This window comes from Schistosoma haematobium, chromosome 3 (genome assembly GCF_000699445.3).
Source record: "Schistosoma haematobium chromosome 3, whole genome shotgun sequence".
Lineage (NCBI taxonomy): Eukaryota > Metazoa > Platyhelminthes > Trematoda > Strigeidida > Schistosomatidae > Schistosoma > Schistosoma haematobium.
In genome coordinates, this window is record NC_067198.1 from 32461054 (window position 1) to 32481374 (window position 20321).

At 32.5% G+C, this 20321-nt stretch overlaps 1 protein-coding gene across 2 annotated transcripts; it reads left to right on the top strand.

Moving 5' to 3' along the window:
* Positions 1 to 500: 500 nt before the first annotated feature.
* CFAP58_1 (Cilia- and flagella-associated protein 58) lies at positions 501 to 17195 on the top strand (the record flags this gene model as incomplete). 2 transcript variants are annotated; one of them, XM_035730371.2, is made up of 8 exons in its annotated part: positions 549 to 575; positions 609 to 686; positions 730 to 1091; positions 4384 to 4558; positions 5551 to 5865; positions 9642 to 10862; positions 14162 to 14386; positions 16584 to 17195. In XM_035730371.2, 8 exons carry the CDS (start codon positions 549 to 551, stop codon positions 16857 to 16859), a joined length of 2679 nt encoding a protein of 892 aa, XP_035585666.1. In that variant the 3' UTR covers positions 16860 to 17195. The 2 variants fall into 2 exon arrangements, with proteins under 2 accessions (XP_051069641.1, XP_035585666.1); XM_051213651.1 differs by having other exon boundaries at positions 501 to 686.
* Between the last annotated feature and the right edge of the window lie 3126 nt (positions 17196 to 20321).

Consider the following 20321-nt stretch of genomic DNA (forward strand, 5'->3'; position numbering starts at 1 on the left):
ACAGTTTACAGGGTGAAGTTATAAACTGGCACTCCAATGGGTTCAGGATAAAATTCTTATCACAGAAACGTTTAAGTAACCTTAAAATAACTTTTACTATGGAACTCAATATTCACAACACGAAATGCGATACCATCTTGATAAGATTCAACACGTCAAGACTACTTGTCTGATTTACTACCTTCAGGGATATCTCAGCGAGACATTTAATCCAAACGACAAAATTTATATCAGGAAAACTGGAATGATCTTTTAATAGTACTCATTAGTTCACTAATAACCTCACTCAGTAAAATGTGTAAATATGCCTATTTTAGGTCTCTTTTAGAGCAGTACCCTGACCCTTGTGATTCATATAACATATCTCCAGTCTTCTAAGTGGCTCAGCCGTAAAGGAAAAACTGTGTGAGAGTGCTTGATAACGTATTCACATTGAACACTAAAAAAAGGTTATCAACCCCACACTTACTAACACACAAGTGACCGCATCAAGGTTGTTCTCATGACTACGAAATGTAGATTTTTTAAAAGTAACCAACGAATTACAAATGAATCAACAACCGAATACATCTGATGTAAGAGATAAAAGTTTTTCAAATTATTTTAAGGCCGACGTCACGAAAGTGACAATAAAATCTGCCGTTGATGATGAGACCTACGAGGCTCTGAAGTGTGGTTTTGACGAGGTAAACCTTAGAAATTTTCAGGTGAATAAAAATTAACAACCAGGTTCTGAGAGAATTGGAGGGAAATAAAAATTTGGAGAAATTCAAGGAAGGGTATGAAAAGTTAATGAGGGCATTTTCCAAATCTCATGATAATGAAAAACTGTTAATGCGAAAGTGTAGAGAGCTGAAATCAGAAATTATTTCAAGTTCTGCGAAGGTTGCGCAGGCCGCAAACATTTCCAGTGATGATCCAAATAACGTCACGAATCTTAAACGGGAAATCGAGCAGGCATGGAAGATGGTCGACGCTGCTGCTGACAGAGAATCTAAAGCTCATGCAACAATTAAAGATCTCAAGGAAGAAATAGCAAACTTAAGCAAGTTACTGGAACGCACTGACGCTGACGCAGCCGGATCAGAAAGGTAATGATATATACTGTTATTTTCGATGGACACTCAAGGAGTAGTCCTGTTTTAAAAGGTTATTTCTAACTGTTATCCTCCTTACCACTGACCAATTTAAGCCAGAAAGCCAAAAGAATCATAAAATAATAAAATATAACTGTAGTCGGAGATCAGTGAGGTTTCCAATGGTTTAGTAGCTTCCAAGTGTCCAAAATCTTTGAAATTATGTTTGGATTGGGAGCTAGCATTCGTTTGAACCAAAGTTACAGTTCGCTTACTCTCAAACAAGGATTAGTTAAAAAAAAACGATCATAACTAACGATCTAATTGTATATCTCTATCTTGAACAGGACGCAAATGTATCGCTACTTTGGCACAACGGAGGCCAATAGTGAAAATTTGCAGTCACTTAGAATGTATTAACACTTAAAACTACTTAAAAAATAAGGATGTTTAGATTACTTTCTTCAAGAAAGCCAACGACCACATGAGGATGCCGCGTGTTAAACTAGATACTTTATGTGAACTTAATCATAAGCACGTATGACATAGATTTGTTTGTTTTGCTCTCACACATTCATAAATGTGAAGCCCAACTAATCTAACACAGTATGAATAGGCTACATTTTGTCCGTGGTGTTTTGCAAACTGATTGAGCATTTCGACGTTGATGTGAAGGAATAAGCCTACTTGTTCTCATATTTTAAAACTTCGGGATCTTTTAGCAAGTGCATTTCGGAGAATAAAGAAACTTTATGCGCACAAAATATCGGGTTTCTTTTGACGGATTACTTGGTTTGGTCTTGGAAATCTGTAAAAATCACACTAAGTAAATCCTTCGGATGAAAAATAGAATGGTTATACTGTGCTGATTCGTAGTAATTATTATAATGTAATATGTAATTGTGATAACTAGAAGTATTTGAATCATAGTACAAACTAAGAACCCCAGAAATAACTCAGTTGAACCAAGAAGTATTAGATGGGCACGAACAAACGCATTCTATTTGGAATTTGAAATCAAGCAGTCAACAAGTACAAAGGAATCATTAGTTCATATAAACACCCCATCCGCCACAGCTTAAATGAGAATCCAAATTTCTGCAGTAATTTGTGTCTCTTCTCCTTAGGTTCATCGTGTCTGTCCGACTGTGTGCTGGATGAAGACTTTGTGCTCATGTATGTCCATCAGTATTAGAATTAACAACTGAAATTGGAACGGACACACCTTGGTCCTGGAATTGTATACAGTCACCATGTCAGTCTTGTACTGAAGCCACTGATATCTAGAACCTGGACCATAGATATTGCAACACTATCCTCTCCCACGAAATAATATTGGATCTTCATATCGCCAAGTAATGAAAGATATGACTTCATTTAAAACATAGTTCTCACACAGACTAGAGTATTTATTAGGAGCGACTTCATGATAAGGAGAAACAACAGTTGCTATGAAATCATCAGAATTGTAATCATGGTCGAGTTCATTCAGTACTCGTACTTCGCATTGACCAAGTTTCCTACAAGAAGCAAATGCATTAACAGGATAAATAATATATGATCTGACATCAGGATTTTATTCTTTTGAAATATTTTCCTAAAATTTATTAAGAATGTCATTGGAGAGTGATGAATCATTAGAAAAATCAGCATCTATCAAAACTGCATCAGGTTTTCGATCATGATTAGATTCACTCAACATATTCTCCTCAGATTTGTAAGAAATTTCATAAGAAATATATGAATCATTAGAAAAAGCCACATCTGGTACAATGACACCTGGCAAGATGTTGGTTGATTAGAAACTGTTGTTTCACAAGAATTCTGAGTTTCATTTAACCCTGGACTGCTAAGTGACGCTGCACCACTTTTCAAAGTTGTGGATAAACATAAACAATCATCAGAAACACCCAACTTAGTAGGATCACGATTGCAAATTTTAGCATTAGTTGCAGCGGAATGAACCTTAGTATTATAGACTGACTGAATGTATCCAACTTCACCACATCTAAAATTACAAAATACGCAAGAATTAAATGGGTGAAACCTGCCACAGGACAAATATTGACCAAACTTGTGCTCATCTTTTTGAACTGCATCGCAACTCCTCAATGAACTTTCTGCATAACCTTGCGTACGCACCTGATTGGGATGACGTAGTAATGTAGTGGAATTTTGATGACCTGGTGAATCATCTTACGAAATTTTCCTTCTTTACCGCACTTGAAATTTGTATACTTAACATGGTCTAGCAGTAGTTCCTTGAGAGCTGCATGAGAAAGCACGAACAAACGTATTGTACTTAGAATTTGAAAACAAGCAGTCAATAAGTACAAAGAAATCATTAGTTCATACAAACACCACAGTAATATTTCTATACAGTTATTTCAAAACAAGGAACACAAACGGTCCGTAATTCTTTATTTTTTAGAAGGAACCAATCTACTGAAGCTTGAAAAATCCTGAAAGTAATATATTTATGCAATATTCACGTAGTAGAAAAGCCTAAGGTAAGACATCAAGATCTTAGAAGTAGAACAGAAACATTCAAAACCATTTTAGGGTGAAGAAAATGTCTATTCAAAGATGTGATTTCTAAAATTGCTGTTAACTAGACATGCTTTGGTAAATATGTTAATTTATCAAGGTGTGTTGGAGTAAAGTTGCTTATCAGTGGATGGAAATTTAATTCTATTTAACAAAACCTGCTTCAGCCACTCAACAGAATTCTCTGAAACTATAAAACACTGAAATTGATGCAAACAGTATGCATACATTCAACAACTTCTACAAAGTTTAGTAGGTCGTAAACTAGTGTTGAATAACCGGAAGTCTTGTATTCATTTAACTAAGAACATAGAACATTGCGAGGAAGAACGTATGAATAAAGCAACTCGTTTATGAGTAATTTGTGTTCACTGAACACCTATTAGTATTCCAAAGAAAGAGTAAGAATAAAAATGTACGGAATTACAGATCCATTTAATCACTTAATAACATCAAATGAGCATTTGCCTTAAATGTTCATTAAAAAGTGATCTGTCCTCTGAATTTTGTATTTTAATGTTAAAATGTGAATAATAAATCAATTGAAGGATTGGATTAGCACGTAAATGACTAAACGAATATGATGATGGTTACTACTTCGTAATAAACAAACTGTTTTTTTTTGTTATATACAATACCAGCTCATTCGACAGTAAAATGTTTGTGTTGATCATGAAATTTAAGAAGAATTTAATTGTAAGGCTGTGAACGCATTTGAGGAAATATTTGCACATGTGTTATACTACTTTATATTATTTAGTTTAGTTGAGTTACAAAGGCAAAAAGAGAAGTTACTTAAAGAACGTGATGAACAAATTTCCGATAATCAGAAATTAAGAGAACAAATTGAAGAAACTAGGAATCGTGTTGCAATTTGCCAAAATGAATTGTTGGAAGCACAAAATAAAATCACAGAATTAACTGTAGATCTCCAGGTTAGTTAACTGGAAGAATTTAAAAATTATGACGCGATATCTGGTTATCTTTCTGTTATGTATCTTAATAGGTCGGGCCACTTAGTTAAAATTTTAAATTTTTTTCTGCTGAATGAAAACAAGCACTTTTTGGGGATTTTAAATCAAGATTGTTTTTAGTTTGATTGGTGCTGAATTTTGATTTCATGGCTACTATTTTCCTATTTTATGACATAGAACAAACTTGTTTGTTTAAAAAGTTTGAAATTGGCACTGCCTTGTCATAAATTCCACTGAATCCCCTAATCTTTGTAAAATAGCAGCTTATTACTCAAAATGGTAGCCTTAATGACTGGAGAAATTGAATTATAATATATGTTATTTAGTTATATCAACTAGAACACTACGCTGACTTCACGAAATTACAAAGCAGATTATTTTGCCTCATTCTGAACATAGTTGACTACAATTTATTTTATCTTCAAGAAATCTTTGAAGGTTTATTGGGTAAACCCAAAACTTTATTCAGAACACAAGAAATACCATACTATTTGAATGTGATTTCTATGTTATCAAAAGATAAATTTACTTGCTTAAAATTCAAATCGTTTAAGAACCATATAGAGTGATCCTTATTATTGAGATTTTACCCAGAAAGTATTTACCTTCGTCTACATAGTTGTTGGCTATTAAACTTCACTTCAAGTATGTATACTGCATGTATAAGTGAACGATATTTTAGCCAACCGTTTACTTATTTTACCAATTATATGGAACTACTTTAAAGTAGTTAAAGCGAATTTTGATAATTTTCAAAATGTAGGGTAAAATAGTTAAAATTAAGACAATCATATTGATGATTCCTTTTTGAGATTTTATAAGCAACAAAATGACCCGAAATATGAGTAAGTTAAAATATTGAAGTCATCCCATTATAGTATGTAACTTATTTAAAACTTTGGTCATTTTTAGCAGATAATTTTATTTACTTTTCAATATAACATTTTTGATAGAATAAAAATCTCGAAGCACAAAGAGAATTGCGTAAGAAAGAACGAATGGAAAAAGATTTGAAACAGGTACGTAGTGAAGTTGAAGCAAAAATGGGAGAGATCAGTTCTACGTCAGCATCTGTTGAGAAATTGAAACAAGAACTACGCACAAAAGATGAAGAAAATCGTGCAACAAAAGTTTCTTTGGAGCAAGCTAATCGTCATTTACAAATAACTGAAGGCAAATTAAAAGATTGTCAAGCAAAACTTGAACAACAGATTGAAGTTAATGAATCCATCACGGCTCAAATGCGCTCAAAAACAACTGAAGTGAAGGTACAATTTTAGATTTTCGTGTTTTGTTTCATAGTAAAGTCTTTATAGTGATTTATAGCTTATTTGAATGTATTTCCAGTTTCTAAAACAACTGATTGAGACAAGGAAAACTAGTGTTAACCATTCATTCATAGAGAACGTACAGTCTAAAATCATTATATATTGGTGGAAAATTGTCATAACGCACGTTAGATCAATATTAGAAATTTGCAAAGATGAAAGTTGGAGATTCATCAGAATAATGTGATGATGGTGATAACTTAAAATAAGAAGTATAGTTCTGATGAAATGGAACAATAGAACAATAAATTCAGAATGATTGCAGACTCAAAAGTGAAGAGAAGAATGTGTGTTCGCTAGTGGCACTGATTTCAAGTCATATCACTAGTGATTTCTCACTGTTAATCAAGAATTTGCCAAATAACTTTACTAGAAAGTATATATCTCTCGAATCAAAACAATTCAGTGGTCACTGACTTCATAAATTGACAAAAGTTCTTCATCTAACCACCATTAATCCACTTATAACTTATTATTCCAGTAATCGAAGGTTGCTGAGCTGGTGTAACACAACTCAATCGGTTGAAACTTATGGCCTCATCAAAAGATTACATTGTTTATACTACTAAATTAAATCACTTTCTTTAAATCGACGAAAATACGCAAGTTAACCTTCAACCAATTGAAAGGATAATTATTCATAAAATGCAAAATCACAGAAATACCAGTCAATAAGGTCATTTGCAAGTGTCGTAAGTAATACATGAGAATGAATATAATTTTTATGTATAGAAATTTTACTGAAACAAAAAATCAATCACATCAAATATATACGATGTTAAGAAAATGCCGACAGATGATGCACACAAATCACATAATAAGAGGTAATTTCATTAGCATTTAACAAAAGTCATGAAGGAAAGTCATCATAATTAATGACATCAAGTTAGATCCAGTGTGCTATTGTTATAGTACAATCAGTTACAGATGTGATATTTAGATATTTTGATACCCTGTCAAGCAACCCCAGTCCAGCAGTATTTATTGGGAGATGGTGGAGAAAATTTGTAGCTCAAGTGGATGACTTTGGTGGAGTTTTGTTCTCTGGGCTGGATGGTTTGGTAGTGTAGCTTTCACCGTCCTTGTGAATGACATCGTCAGCACAAACTTCAGGTAGAAGTGAAGTGTTCGAATTTCTCTACATGTGGTTCACTGCTTGTCCTGTAGAACTCAATGTTGATTAGTTCTTGTTGACCTTAAACCTATCATTGTTTACTTCTTTGTTCCTATGTTTGTTCATAATTTTCTTGATTGGTTGGTAAATTGAATCAATATCAATGTGTTTGTTTATTACTGATTGACCTGAGTGCCAAGCTTCTAAAAATTTTCTGGTGTTTTTGGAATTGCCACTATCCAAACTTTCCACATTTTTCCAATCGAATGTGTGTCCGCAGTTGTCCACGTGCATTGATATAAGTGAGGACATGTCATGGTGCTTAAATGTTAATTGATATTCATGTGAGCGAAGATAAAGAGGGCGTCCGTTTTGTCTGATGTAGCGTTTTTCGCAGTTGGCACATAATTATTTTGTAGATGACGTTTGATTTGTCATTTCATCCTTTGGTTTGCATAGGATTGATTGTAGTGATTTAGTTGGTTTGTGTAAAACACCTGTTTCGAAGGTTTTCAGTAGTTTCGTTGTAGTTTCTGATATGCCTTTTATGTACCGTAGGGTGATCCTTTTGTTGATTTCTGTACTTGACTTTGTTTCTGATGATGCGTGTGGCTGGTATTTTTTTTACGAAGTTGACTGGGTAGCCGTTCTTGAGGTATTTTTCATTATTTTTTTCGTGCTGCAAGTGTGTTGCAATGTGCCCTTGCTCTCTTGAAAAAATTTTGTACGCAGTTGATTTTGTGAGCTCTTGGGTTTTTGCTATCGTAGTTGAGAATTCGATCTGTGTGAATCGGCTTCTTATATACTTCCTATAGGATAAGCTGTGAACATCAAGTGGAGAAATTCGAACACTCCACTTTCACCTGAAATTTGTACTGATGATGTCCTTTAGAAGAATGATGAAAGCCTCACGACAAAACCATCCAGCTCAGAGAACAAAGTCAGTCAGTCAGTAACAACGTAGAACTTCGTACGTACGTAGATCAGTTCGAGTTGCACACAGATACAATTGTCGATTCAAATCCCGTAGTGGTAGATGTGGTAATAGTATAAGCAGTAATCGGAAAGATTAGGGTTTGAAGATGTTAGTCAAAGAGTATAATACAGTGAAATAAATTTGGAAAGGAAAAAAAAGAGACATTCACAATTCGGAAGATTAGAGTTTGAGAGAACACAAAGAGTGGATGCACCTGCACCATTACAAACGATTTTGAACCATGTCATTCAGGGTCTCTAACCATCGGTTCCTATCATCTAGCGGTCCCCAACCAGGTAGTCAACACCTATCTCAGTCCACTTGTCAGTGGCTTCATGAATTCATGCCATGTTTTGGTCTGGCCTTCCCTAGCTTTCTTACAACCTACTCCTACACCATAAAACATCTCATGTCGAGGTAGTCAGTGATTGGGCATAAAAGTATAATAGGACTACAGAGATGATTTGAACGTAAGCCTTTTTTTTCAAATCATTTTTAACAAAATAAAATTATATTTAGTAACAACAATTAAATATGTAAATAATATTTAATTTATTAAACTAATTCAACTATTTTTTTTATTTCATACGTTTAGTTCTCTTTCTATGTTAAATAGAGCAAGAACAAAGATTGGTGCAGAATAATATGAATCCATTTTATTTCGTTAGGTTCTGATCAGCTGCTTACAACCTAAAATCAGAGTTATTACAGTTATTGACATACTCATATATAAGAGGGCGATGAAGGATGAATACATGTGTATTATGATGTAGCGAAGATTCCGATAGAGTTAATGAGGTCATAAAATTTCGTTTCGAATAAATAAATAGTTTGGGAGGGGGAGTTCCAGAACATTGAAATAGTGATCAGAACTCATGGAGTTAACAAGCATTAGATAATTGTGTAATTAAGTAACTGAAAATAGATAGTAATAAAGAAAGGTATGAATTGAAGTCAGTGAGTTATGAATGATGTAATTTTAAAATTCAGAAAGAGTTGGAATAGTGAATGACGTAATAAATAAATAAAAGGGGGGGGGGCTAACGTTACCAGGGCAAAGAAAGATTTATTACTGTTTCTTTTTGTGTACATAGATCTGGTTTTAGACGCTTGATTGCCATCGCTTCGGCAAATTTCGAAAGATTTGAATTTGATGATTTGTTAATCACCTTGAAGGACTTCATTGTATCGACTTCATATCCTATGTCAAGGAGATGTCTTGCTGTGGCACTACTGAATGCTTTTTGTCTGTTTGATCTTAAGTTCTTCGGAATATATTTTTTTAATCAGACGTAGGCTCTCCTTTCTGTTCTACCAATCTAACTGCTTTGGTAGATACATATACATTTGTGTACACAGTTGATAGTAAATATGAAAGGGATATCTTTCGACCTTTGATTATGTCAAAGAAAATTTTATTTTGGACAAGACAATCAATTTACCTGCAGGATAAGTTCTCATCAATGCAATTTTTAATCTCATATTAATTGACCCGATGACATTATCACCTCTGACTTTAAACAATTTCTTTGGTGTTTTTTCTCTTCTCTCTTCACATTTTTTTCATATTTGTCAATAAATTTCAATGAGTAACTGTTATTCCTTTTTATTTATTTATTTCCTTAGCAACGTGAAGATGAAGTACAACGTGCAAAAATCGATTATCATCGTTTATTAAAACAAAATGAATTAATTTCTAAAAAATATAATCAAATTGAAGAAGAAAAATTAAATTTACAACATACATGTGAACAATTACATAATGAAATACATTCCTATGAAACACAAATTGAATTAATACATAAAACAAATGAATTAAATAAAAAAGCATGTGATGAATTAAATCATGAAAAAGAAATAATAAATAAAACTTTATTAAAAACTACAACACAAACAATAAAACAAACAAATTTAATTAAAATACATGAATTATCTAAACAAAATTTAGAACAGGAAATAATGAATTATCGTGATGAAGCATTAAAACAACGTCAAATAATTTATAAATTAGAACGTGAACGTGATCATTATATTATGGATGCATCAGAATTAACTAAAAAAATTTTAACAAATATGGATGAATTAAAATTACGTGAAATGCAAATATTTGAAAATAAAAAAAAAATTGCTGAATATGAAACAAAATTAAAACAACAACAAAATTTATATGAAGCTATACGTAATGATCGTAATTTATATAATAAACAATTAATTCATACACAAAATGAATTAATTGAATTAAAAAAACAATTAAAATTATTAATACAACAAATGAATCAATTAAAAAATGATATAACTCAACGTGATATGAATTTAATTAAAGAAAAATTAGAAAAAAATAAAATTGAAAAATCTAATGAACAATTATTAATTAATATTAATCAATTAAAATTACAAATTAATGAAAATATAAGTTATATTGAATTACAAAAAAATGAAGAAAATAAATTAATTCAATTAATCAATGATATAAATAATGAACGTAATAAAGAAAAAATTAATTATAATCAATTATTAAATGAAAGAGATTTATTAGGTAGTCAATTAATACGTAGAAATGATGAATTATTATTATTATATGAAAAATTAAAAATACAACAATCAATATTAAATAAAGGTGAATTACAATATAATGAAAGAATAAATGATATAAATATATTAAAAAAAGAAATAAAAAATTTACGTCATGAAAAATCAATATTAAAAATTAATAATAAAAAATTAACTGATTTTAAAATAGAAATAAGTAGAATAGAGAAAAATTTATTAAAAGAAAAAATTAAAGCAAAAGCATTAGAAGATGAATTACAAAATCCTATTAATGTTCATAGATGGAGAAAATTAGAAGTATGATTTATAATTTATTATATATATTGTTATTATTAGAAGAGTTTTTTTGGAGATTTTAGTAATTTCAATAGTTGAAATCATGAGTCAGTGGAAGCTATGTCACCAAGGAAAATCTGGAAGCACTGGATGGCGGTTTCGTCGTAGTATCGGACTTCTCAGTAGTGCGCATCCACGATACCGCCACCCCCGTACGAGTGTTTAAACATTAGACCACTGAGCCGGCTGGTATCCAACGGTGTTAATGTCTAACTTCAACCAGTCCACGAAATTGCACCACTGTTATCATTGTCTTCAGTGAGCTGATATCTCACAACAGACTTGATTGAACTTTACTGGTCACGGCTTCTCACTAAAACTCTAGGACTGTCTCTTGAAGTCAGTCACTATTGAGAAGGTGATTATTATCAGAAGGGGTTTTGTGGAGATTTAAGTAATTTCAATAGTTGAAATCATGAGACAATTGAAGGTAGATTACCGGCTCAGTGGTCTAATGGTTAAGCGCTCGCACGCGAAACTGATAGATCCTAGGTTCGAATCTTGCGGGGAGAGGGATTATGGATGTGCACTAATGAGAAGTCCGATACTACAACGAAACCGCCGTCCAGTGCTTCCAGATTTTCCATGGTGATATAGCTTCAACTGACGCATGATTACAACTATTATATTGTTATTGCTTGAATCGAGTTCTCTTTTATACACATAATTCCTTATATCATTTTGAAAAGAGAAAGAACAAAGATTCGAGCAGAATAGCATGAATTCATTTTTTTATTTCGTAGGTTCTCGTCTGTTGCTTACAATCTGTGATGTTTAAAATTATAATTACGTAATGCGTTTTAATTACTTAGATGACTATTCATTGATGGAGTTATACTTATACTTGAATTATTCCACTGTTAATAATCAGGACAACATAAAGAATGGTTCGAAGACCGATGTCAGGCAAGGTTGCTTTTTTCACCCTTTTGCTTTTTCCTGGTGATCGACTGGATTAGAAAGATGCCAACATATTAAAGGAAGCATGTGTTACAGTGGACAGCTGAATAATCTAGAGTTTGCAAATGATCTGGCTTTTCCACCTCACACGCAACAACAAATTCAGGAGGCGACCAGTGTGGTAGCAGCTTAAGCAGCATTAGGTTTCAATATACACAAAAGGAAAAGCAAGATTTTCTGATACAAAATAACATGCAACAGTCAAATCACATTTGACGGAGAAGAATTGTAGGATGTGAAAACCTTTGCATATCTGGGCAGCATCATTGGTGAACACGGTGGGTCTGATGTAGATGTGAAGGCGCGGAACGACAAAACAAGAGCATTATATTTACAAGTGAGGAACATTTGAGACTCAAAACAACTGTCAACCAATACCAAAGTCAGAATTTTCAATACAAATGTCAAAACAGTTCTACTGTATGCAGCGGAAACTTCAACAACTACGAATGCAATCACCCAGTACATATAAGTGTTTATTAACAGTTGTCTACACAAAATACTTCGGATCTGTTGGCCACACCTTATCAGCAACAACCTACTATGGGAGAGAACAAACCAGATCTCAGAGGACGAAGAAATCAGGAAGAATCACTAGAAGTGGATAGGACACACATTGAAGAAAGCACCCAACTGCATCACGAGGCAAACCCTAACTTGGAATCCTCAAGGCCAAAGGAGGAGAGGAAGACCGAATAACACATTACGCTGAGAAATGGAGACAGACATGAGAAGAATGAAGAAGAAATGCATAGAACTAGAAAGGAAGGCGGAAGACAGAATGGGTTAGAGAATGCTGGTTGGCGGCTTATTCTCCATTGGAGGTAACAGGCGTAAGTAGTTAAGTAATAGTCTTGACTGAATTTGATCCATGTTGGTTGGCTAATGTATAACCCATGTGAATAATTTAAAACATTGAAAAAGATTATCTAGATATTATACTTGTTGCACAATTAACTGACTATCTGGACTCAGCAACTTAGTGGATAACTCGTTGACGTCCACAAAGAAAGGAATTACGTTCAAGTTCCAGTGTGAAAATCCACACTAAGATTCAGATAAATTTAGGTAAATAGATCAATTTCAGAGAATTTAATTCACTTTCTAATTGCATACTACAATTTGGAATATTTATTTTCCGTTGTATTTACACTTACCGACTGTTTGATTGTAAACTTTTCACACTCCTACATATTAATAACCAAAACTTTTATTTTGACTTGAACTATTTGAAACTTATATTCGTCCTTACATTTGAAAAATAAAATTAATCAAGATCTCAATGAATTTGATTATTTCATTAGTATACTGTTAGATAAGTTAATCATGTTGAGGAGTAAAAACAGTTTTACAATGATAAATTATATATTAAATGATGAAAGGATATTGGGCAAATGAACAACAGTTAAGGATAAGGCTAATCATTTAACATTGAAGCACGTAAACTTGTTTTAAAAATAAATAAAGATCAAACTGTAAAGTGAAAAAAACCGGCACTCTTTTGTATATTTTAACAAATAACTACAAGTTGCCTTAATTTGGATCTATGGATTTTCATCTGGCTGTATCTAGTCTAGTACTTTAATCTAGTTAATTTTAAGACCTTATCCCAACTTTTTATATTAAGTATACTGATAAGTCTTTCTAATTGAACGCTATATTCGACTCCTAAGCTCTTCTAGGAACCTCCAAGCTAGAACTACACAGCGACCTGAATACAAAAGAAAAGGCGCAAAATAGGCAAAAAACACTTTACTCTGAAGATTCATTTATGTACAGAAAATATAGGGTTTTTATAGTATTTTCGATGTCCTTGGGTTTTCCCGAAAATTCTAGAATGCTACTAAACACAGTAGCTGTATAGTAATAATCCAATCAGAAACTCGAAATGTGACTTTCCAACTTCTAGATGTTTCTGGCAAAACTTCTAGTGGACGCTGATTGGATAAGATGCTTACAGTGTTTTCAGAGTCTTTCTTGACTTTTTTCGAGGAGTTTTCTGGATCTTCCCAACATATACTATCATTCTTAACTGTCCAATGACTTATTATGTAACTGTATCCAATATGATCACCGACAACAATTTAATCTCTTGTAAGTTACATAAATTGAAGACAATTGTTTTTCAATAAAAGTTCGTTAAACCAGGGTTAGAATGCAACAATAGATGATTCTGTTATTCAGAGATACGACGTACATCAATGTGACAGTCTCTTGTACACAATCTCCTATTTTTTTAGAATAATGGATACCAGTAAATAAATATATATATATAACCAATGGTATTTTTATTTATCTAGGGAAGTGATCCATCTACCTATGAAATGATACAGAAAATTCAGGCATTACAAAAACGTCTTATTAGCAAAACTGAAGAAGTGGTTGAAAAAGAATTACTTATTCAAGAAAAAGAAAAAATTTACATTGAATTAAAGCATATATTAGCACGTCATCCAGGTCCAGAAGTTGCAGAACAATTGAATATCTACCAAAATATGATCAGAGATAAAACAAAACAAATGAAAGTGAGTGAAATAAGAGAACTGATTTAGTTATTAATTACTAGTTTTGTTAATAACACTGTGACGACTGGTTTGTGTATATGTGCTACATAAATTCGTTAATGATTTGAACATATTACTTACATCTGTCAGTATAGGGTTGTAGAGATTGTTGAGTTTCATGGATCGATTTAAGTTGAATAACCGTTGAAAATCTGGACGTACTGGATGGCCGTTTCGTCTTGGCATGAGACTACTCAATAGTATCAATCCATGACCCCGTACCAAGTAATCAAACCCAAGATCTTTGGTCTCGTGCACGAAAACTTAACCATTAGACAACTGAGCCGGCATCTGACTTTGTGAATGTCTAACTTCAACCAAGCAATTATATTGTGCGACCATCTTCCATTGTTTTCGGTAGGTAAATACTTCACACTCAACAATGTTGAAATCTACTGGTCACGGCTTCTCACTAGGACTCCGGAAATTTACTATACAAGGTAGTTACTAATGAACATACAATAATTATCAGGATAGGGTTGTTTGTAACCTGATTCAGTCATTATAAACGTTCCTTACATTTTATTAACTGAGGTATAAATTTGAATATGCTAAGTTATATGAGCTAAATGATTTAAAGACGAAGGTTTTATTGTCTTTTTGGATAAAATTATCCGTTTCTACTTCAAATGAGAGTGACTATTTGGGATGATGCTAAAAATGATCAGTAATTTCAATCTCCTATTCCTGTTAGTGAATTACTTCAAATGTTTTGTTATGTGCATGGTTTTAGATCAACCTAATGCCATAATGATAATTGACTAATGCTGATATTTTATAAATGTCCCAACTTGGTAATTGTTGATTAATTCTAAAATGTTGGATTTTATTCGAAATGGGTCTTAGTGATTTATTTCAAAAATATCATTGTGAGTGACAGTAGGATGACAGTGACTGTATGTCAGTCATTCAACATCACTGTTTTGGAAAACTGATCTTTCATCAGAATACAAGGGTTCATTATGATTACTATCTTAGCCATAAGATTACATTCTAAGTAAAGTTTACTTACTTACTTACGCCCGTTACCTCCAATGGAGAATAAGCCGCCAACCAGCATTCTCTAACCCATTCTGTCTTCCGCCTTCCTTTCTAGTTCTATGCATTTCTTCTTCATTCTTCTCATGTCTGTCTCCATTTCTCAGCGTAATGTGTTATTTGGTCTTCCTCTCCTCCTTTGGCCTTGAGGATTCCAAGTTAGGGTTTGCCTCGTGATGCAGTTGGGTGCTTTCTTCAATGTGTGTCCTATCCACTTCTAGTGATTCTTCCTGATTTCTTCGTCCTCTGAGATCTGGTTTGTTCTCTCCCATAGTAGGTTGTTGCTGATAAGGTGTGGCCAACAGATCCGAAGTATTTTGTGTAGACAACTGTTAATAAACACTTATATGTACTGGGTGATTGCATTCGTAGTTGTTGTAGTTTCCGCTGCATACAGTAGAACTGTTTTGACATTTGTATTGAAAATTCTGACTTTGGTGTTTGTCATGTCCTTGATCTGTCTACCCACTTTTGGTGCTGAGGATACTTATCTGGATTAGAATCCAGACTAAGACCTTGGTGCGATAGGCTGACCGACCTAACCTTGAGGCTAGTACGCGTGAGTTCGAAGTGGGGTAGAGAGAAAACTACTCTATCACCTGATTGGCTGACAAGTACGCGAATGAGAGACAAGACAACGGGAACACTACTCGATCTACTCCCGATATCTTGATTTTTTTTCTGATTAGTGTAAAAAGGTACATGAATAAATAGGTGACTAATCAGACCACAACGTATAATAATTAGGGAGAATACAATTATGTCCAAAGCCGGGAATTAGCGTAGAAAATAGTGTGCAAAATATTATGTTTAAATTACAATAGCTTCGAAACAGAAAAGGGTATAGCAATGAATCATACATCGAACGAAAGCTTATGTTCTGTAGAATAGAATAAGGACAAAAATAAATGTTAGTGTTTTACAAGCTTTGAATAAAATGGAATAACGTCCCGAAAAATAGCTTTCGTAGTTTGTCAGGGCTTCTTGTTTCCCTGTTCACATCAGCGTTAGTTAACAGTTGTATAAATACTATGGAATAGACTTTCAATATAAAGCATATTATTCACTTTATTGATCATTACAAATTTATATATCCATTTTACTGTTTTTTTTAATAAAGGCAATGACAGCTGAAATGAATGTTTATGAAAGTCAAATTACTGAATATAAAATTGAAATTGAACATTTAAATCGTGAATTACAGAATGTAAAGAAAACATATTTTAAACAAAAAAGACGTCAACAACAAATGAATACATCATCAAATGATGATGATAATAATAATGATAATTGTACTAATCAGGGAAATAAATTACGAAAATATCAACCACATATTAAAGATTCACAATCACGTTTTACTGGTGGTGGATTTAAGTTAACACATGTTGTTAGTTAAATAAAGAATGAACAAAATAAAAAAAATTTAGGAAAACATAAAGAAAAAGAAATGTAAAACTGAAAATCAATAAATTATAATTTAGCCCAGTAACAGAAGAGAGAGAGAGAGAGGGAGGGAGGGAGGAAAAAATGAAACAAACCAACCAAACAAACAATAAGCAACAGTTCTTAAGAATAATATCAAAGATTGTAATATCTTTTATTTTGTATATTTATCTGTATAGATTTAAATATTTGGTTGACAAGGAGTATTAGATTTGAATGAGAATTAGGATTAACAATAAAAAATACAAATAAAATGTTTGTTGAATAAATAAAACAAATTTGAGTTGAATTTATTTCATTTTTTTGGTTAAGATTGTCCATCCATTTTTACATTGGTGTCCAATACCCAGTTATTTATTTAAACTATAAATTAGAATGTATAGGGTATTCAATTCATACTTTACTTTCAAATTGAATGTCATCGAGCTTCTAAGCAATTTTTGATACATTCATCTATGTATTCTACTATATTTCAACGTTAAGGTTTGTAATACGGTCCAGTTGTGTTAAACCAAATCAAAAACGGAACGATATTTAAAGTAATAAATCAATGGTTTGAAGTGAAATGCTTTTAGTTACTACACTACAGCTTAGATGTTTATAGCGTTAAGCACAATGAATAATTTTTTTTTTAATGAATAACATATTACGCTTCAGTAATAAAGTAAATCTTAAGCTGTCATATAATGTGAAACTGTTAACAAATCTTTATCTTTATACTTGTCATGTAAATTATTTCTGAGGCAGGTACAACAATTGGTTCATTTTAAAATGAGATTAGGGGATGATGTATAAGATTTTTATTCATACTATAAGAAAATACTTACTTACTTACTTACTTACATCTGTTCCTCCAAATGGAGCATGGACCACCGACCAGCACTTTCCAAAGCACTTTATCCTGAGCCATCCTTTCTAGTTTTATCCAATTGTTGTTCATTGTTCTCATGACTGTCTCCATTTCTCGGTAAGGAAATACATCAAACCGAAATATTTATTGTTTTATAGTAATGAAATACTATGTAGTATGATTAATAAGCCGACAAGACTCTAGATAATGATTGGATTGGGTGATAGCTGACATATTTTCATATAAATTTTGTCCAGTTTCACTTAAATGTCTCCTTTTTGGTACTTGGGAGAATTTCATTGGATTATACAGGTTTTTCGATATATTGGTCTAACATCCTGAACAGTTTTTAACTAAACCAAGTTCGAATAATTTTTCTTAAGTTGATGAAAATTAAATGAGCTGGCAGTGAGTGTATTTAGTAAAATCTTAAGTATACAAAACGAGAACAGAAGCACCATGTTATATCTTAAGAGAAGTGAATGAATGGTAATTTCCAGGAATTAATTAAGGACCATAATCGCTATTATTAACCAGACTATATATGTCTATATTTCATTTATCATAAGCTTTCGTTTGACCTGTTGACTACCATTATACGGTTTACTATTCTTAGTTTATTCTTAATCTATTATTTATGGACATCCCTACTCATAGCCACTTTTGGTTTGATCATGTATAATTGTTATTTTTTACTTTATGGTGTGATGTGGTCTGGTCTGCATATATATAAATTATGCATGTTTGAAATATATTGTTTGTAAAGTACAGGCTGATTCTTGTATTCTGGACTTAACGGGGGGAATAAGGCAAGAAGCTACTGTATCGAGGACCAATAAGGATTTAGAGTTGACTAAATGCTACTAAATCTATTTGGCGTATCAATGGTTAGCTCAGGGACAAGGTCATGGAAATCGATGTTCTGATTGGAGGTTTTGTCATGTAATGTCTCACAGGACCATATCACACAATATATTCATTGATGCGACAGTGTTTATGGTCAGTATTAACTTAGTTAATACAAAATATGCAAACGGATAATGATTTCATGCTTGTTCCGTGTTTTCAAATCAAAATCGATTAGTGGAATAAGAATGATAGAAGAGTCTCAGTAAACTCGTGTGATCAAGATATGCAAATCACATAAAATAGTTTAACTGAGTAGACCATTTAATCAACGGGGCAACGAAACAGGCCACGCATATGCTGCTGGAAGAGTCACAAAACAAAATAACATCTGATCAAAAGTATCACGACAGCAGTTAAACAATAGAAATAATATTATTTATTTGCAACATCTTTATACTTTGACATTTAATAAATTTTAAAGACTGTTCTTTTTAAAGAACCATTACCCCTTCCCATCAGAAGTACATCGAGAAAAGGAATTGATTGGTTTCAGTTTCAACAATGAAATATATAGACAAATGGATAGGATCGCAATGGGGTCTTCATTGGGTCCAATTTTAGCAGACTGTTTCATGGCAAAACTAGAAAACGACAAACTCAGTTCAATGATCAATTAATTTCACCTATACATAAGATACATGGACGACACGTTTGTCTTTTGTAACGATAATATTGATTTAGATGATGTTTTACATACATTTAATAAATTACCTTCATATAATAAGCTAAGTAACTGACTTATCGGTATTTCGATTTTCTGTTTCTAATCTCTAATTAAGTGACACTTATTAGTTTGTAAAACAAGCTATTTCTGTCATTGAAACTTCTACGTTTATGTCAACTTGTAAACATATTTCGAATAACAGCTCACTTGAAATCCTAGTTTAATTTATTTTTTAAGCAGTAGCCTTTTAAACATTCAGAAACAGAACTAGAATATAAAATATGTTTTCACTGAATAATTTAAGTCATCTTGGTAACAGGAAAAAATACTATTACAAATGCACCATATAAAATATTTGAAAAATTAATTTCGAGGAACAAAGTGATACTACAAACTAGGAGTTTAACTTGAAAAGAATAAACCGGTAGAAGTGAAAGAAAAAATTCGTAATGGTTTAGTATTCACACAAAATATGGTAAAATGGTATGAAGAACAGTAAAATTTCAGTACTTAAAGATTGTAATAATGGTGGGGGGTGAACTAGGTGATATTCTCAACAATCTTGTGATCATTGAAATTCCATTTATGTACAGTAGATAGAAAAATGTAGCATGAACTTTTAGATTTATACAGTTGAGATTATGAGTCAATTGAAGCTAGAACACCATGGAAAACCTGGAAGCACTGGACAGCCGTTTCGTTCTATTGTGGGACTCCTCAGCAATGAATATCCACGACCCGGCACAATGCGAGATTCGAACCCAGGACCTAAACGTCACGCGCCAGACGCCTTTGCATATTTCAAATGTGAATATTTCGTCTTTATCATATCTAATATCTTTCATATTTAAAAATGTTAAAAATATTCCAAGCCTTCGTCATCATAAATCAAAATAGCCAATATATTTAAAATTAAAGCGAACACTATCGGATATACATATAAACATTTTTTAACTACTGAAATTGAAATAAATAGTTAGTTGTGCTTAATA